Below are 3,641 nucleotides of genomic sequence, written 5' to 3' on the forward strand. Positions count from 1 at the left end.
TTTTTTTTTTGTCATGGCTTATTTTCAATGTACAGTAGATAAATGGATAGGCAGTGAATTTGCTAGATTTTATTCGGCACAGAACATGTACCACAAAATGATGTGGCGCCTTTTATGAATAGGGTGTCCCAGATTGGGACAAATCCTTTGTTTTTTGTTGTGAAACTACTGTATATGTTTGTTAAATATCACCTACAATTAAAAGTTGCTTTTAAACGCATCAAATGTCTTTATCACTGCTTTAAATGACGGCCTGCCCCTTTGTGGTCTTGACCTTCTTTACAGTTTTCAGTTATGACAGGCTAAGTTTGTGACCCTGTTACTATATGTATATATATATATATTCATACTAGAAAATAAAAAACACACAAATGTGAGTTTTAAATTGTATTTGGATTCCCAATTTTTAGTATCATCAAAAAATCAATTAGAAAAAAAAATTCACAATCAACTTTTCTGAATGTTAAACACCTTTTACTGACCTTTTGTTGGAAGGAAAATGACTCATTTTGTACCCTACTGATGGAAAATTTCAAATTCACATTTCAAATGTGTATATCAAACCAAAATTCAGTCACTGGTATCTTATATACTATCCATCCCTGATTTATTGTGTCCTTGTATAAATGCATTATTATTGTAACCCATAACATACACAAAAGAATGGACATTTTGAGGTAGTTTTTCCTCAAAAACCGCAATCTGCATGCACAGAAATGGTCATTGTGAAAATACAGACACAAGTCATCAGCAAAAAATTTTATTTGGGCAGTATTTTATGTTTAAGCATAATTTGCAAGTGCTGTGGACACAAAACTCTTAAGTTTCTTTTTTCTTCATCATTGCTTTGATCCAACGTGCATATTTTGAAATATCAGTGAAGATATTTGGTACATCAGGATATTTACACCCCTTTGTGCTGAAGGAGACAATGCCCACTGCCATTGAATTGCACACCAGCGGACCTCCAGAATCACCCTGCAAGAATATATGTGAAGATTGGGTTTAATAGTAGAACAATGGAACGTCCCAAAAAAAAAAATATATATATATATGAAGATGAGACTGGAGTTAGTTGTCACACTTTGTCTCAAAACCTCTTATAGTTTATGCACTTAAGAAATTGTGACAACTTGCTCTCTCCTGTATGTTTATTACCAAGCACACTCCTCCATTCTGTTTATATCCTCCAGCACAGATGATGTTTGGTGGAAGTTTTGCGATGCTTTCTTTGTATTTCTTCCATGCTTCCTTGCAGTTGTGGATGTCAACAGTTGATACATTCAAGGCCAAAAGGTCATTGACTACTTTGCGCTGTTTAGTGGAACCCCATCCAGCAACCAAGCACTGGGTATTGCTTTTAACGCTGTAATGTAGTTGTGGGATTTTCACCGTCTGCACCTTTTCTTCCAAAACTGCTTTCCTAGAAATCTGAAAATGCAAATAGTTAGTTATTAAATGTGCACTTGTTTGGTCTTGTTCTTCTTGTGAAAATTGAATCACAACCCAACAGGTGTTTACCTTTAGAAGCATGATGTCATTACCCATCTTAAAGTTTTTGAATGTTTTTGGTATAAATTTGTGAATCACATCATATCTTTTTAGATTTTTCTGTGGAGAAATATCATGGTCGCCAAGAACAACAGTCATCTCTTCACTGGAATCAAATAAAACAGAGTCAAACTCCCATTTTCCTGAATGCCAATCATCAATCATTATTTACTCATTCCGAAGTCATATGACTTTTTTTTCGGTGGAACAAGAGCTTAGATATTTCATTCAGTGATGAATATGGCTCCAAAAATGAACAATCTACCTTGCACAGTGTGCAGCTGTAAGAACATATTGAGGAGATATCAGAAATCCTCCACATTCATGTGTTTTATTGTTCTGCACTGAGACCATGTATTGCAAGGAATTTTTTGGAGCTTTTTTCCCATTGATTATGTCAACTCCAACCACAACTATTGAGAAAAACAAGACAGAAATAACTATAAACTTTAAAGGCACAATTGCAACTTGTAAAGGTTAAGGATTACTAATGAAAGAAGCTACCTGTGATGTGCAGTGTGGTCACAGCTGTGGCGAACAGGATCGCAGTGAAGCATGTCATTGTGCTTGTGGAATGTTGAAAATGGGTCACTGACTTTTAAACTACTCAAAGTAAAAGGGCAGGCCTCCCTTCAGAGCAAACCACAGCATTTCCTGGATGTTTCTTCAGTTAATTAAATGTACACTCAGGAAAAAAAGGTACAAAAGCTGTGGGGGCGGTACCTTCTCAAAAGGCACACCTTTGTACCTAAAGAGTCTGTATTGGTATACCTTAAAGGTACAAATTAGTATCTAAAGTGTACATATTAGTACCTAAAAGGTACAAAAGTGTACCTTTTGAAAAGATACCACCCCAGTGGCAGCTTTTGTACCTTTTTTCTGAGAGTGTAAAATGTGAAAGTTATTATGTTTAAACATGTTTTCATTGTAATTCACCCAAAAATCGTCCCCATCGTCCATTTGTATAGACAATTTCCACAGAAGGAAAAAGTCACAAGAGTCAGTAAATGATGACATATTTATTTTTGGGTGAATTTTCCATTCATTTCTATAAATGGTACATTTTTAGGTGGATTTTCCTGAAAGGTACACACACTGTGGCTCTGTTTGTCAAAACATTGCTGACTTGCTTTGAAAACCCTGACCAGCTTGGTTCAACCAATGGTGTGAGTTTGGGCAGAGCTGCCTGACCAATGACATATGAGGAGAAGCTGTGGTGAATCTCATGACCTTGCACACGCATCAACATTTCTTTTTAAGATGTCTCTGCAAACTAGACTGTTTCTCACAGGGTCTCTGACCACATGCAATGAGCTCGGCCCCCACAGGAAACCAAGGCTGCCGAGAAAGGACAAAACCATCTTTCCACAGAAAAGTGTTCAAAATCAGTCATAATTTATTCAATAAATTCATAATGAAACGACACATATGATCAACAGATTACATTGTTCAAATAAAATGTTTATTAATCAAGTTCTTGCTTCACACCTTCAAGAATAGCTTTTATCCAACTTAGAAATTTGGAAATCTTGGTGTAGACATTCGGTAGCTTAGGTGAGTTACAGTTGTTTAGCTCGTTGAATGAAACGACACCGACTGCGAGATTATTGCACACCAAGGGTCCTCCAGAATCCCCCTGAGAAAAGTCATGAAAGTTATAGGCCGTTAATGAAGTGAAACTGTCATACTATTTTTGATTTGTCCAGAAGATTCTTAGTACCTGGCAAAATCCACCGCGACCACCTGCACACACCATACGTGAAGTGGAGTAATTTTTTCCCCAGTACTTCTTACATTCTTTTGCATCAATGATGGTGACGTCCACCTCCATAAGCTTAGCACTCGCTGCACCTTTGGTGTTTTTTTTCCCCCATCCTGCAACACTGCATTTGACCTTGGTCTTGATGTCCTTATTTTTCTTTGGTATGGAGATCCAGTTGACGTTCTTGCTCTTATTGACCTTTTCATGTAGCTACAGCAAGAAATTCAATCATTAATGCTGATCATTTTCAAAATGTATACAAATTGGATGACCAACTTTTTTGTATTTTAATATATATATATATATATATTTTTTTTTTTTTTTTTTG

The 3,641-nt window shown here is 36.2% G+C and overlaps 1 protein-coding gene across 1 annotated transcript in view; it reads right to left on the minus strand.

Annotated features, from left to right (window-relative positions):
- Window positions 1-819: 819 nt before the first annotated feature.
- Window positions 820-3,641, minus strand: part of LOC107719644 (granzyme B-like) — a 5,247-nt gene continuing 2,425 nt past the window's right edge. The window contains exons 4-8 of the mRNA XM_016527129.1: window positions 3,272-3,523; window positions 3,040-3,187; window positions 1,817-1,964; window positions 1,159-1,423; window positions 820-978 (exon numbers count right to left, since the gene is read on the minus strand). Coding sequence (XP_016382615.1) covers window positions 820-978; window positions 1,159-1,423; window positions 1,817-1,964; window positions 3,040-3,187; window positions 3,272-3,523 — 972 coding nt within the window. The remainder of the gene's footprint in view (window positions 979-1,158; window positions 1,424-1,816; window positions 1,965-3,039; window positions 3,188-3,271; window positions 3,524-3,641) is intronic.

Source organism: Sinocyclocheilus rhinocerous, unplaced genomic scaffold (genome assembly GCF_001515625.1).
Source record: "Sinocyclocheilus rhinocerous isolate Xijiao unplaced genomic scaffold, SAMN03320098_v1.1 scaffold1294, whole genome shotgun sequence".
NCBI classification, from domain to species: Eukaryota; Metazoa; Chordata; class Actinopteri; order Cypriniformes; family Cyprinidae; genus Sinocyclocheilus; species Sinocyclocheilus rhinocerous.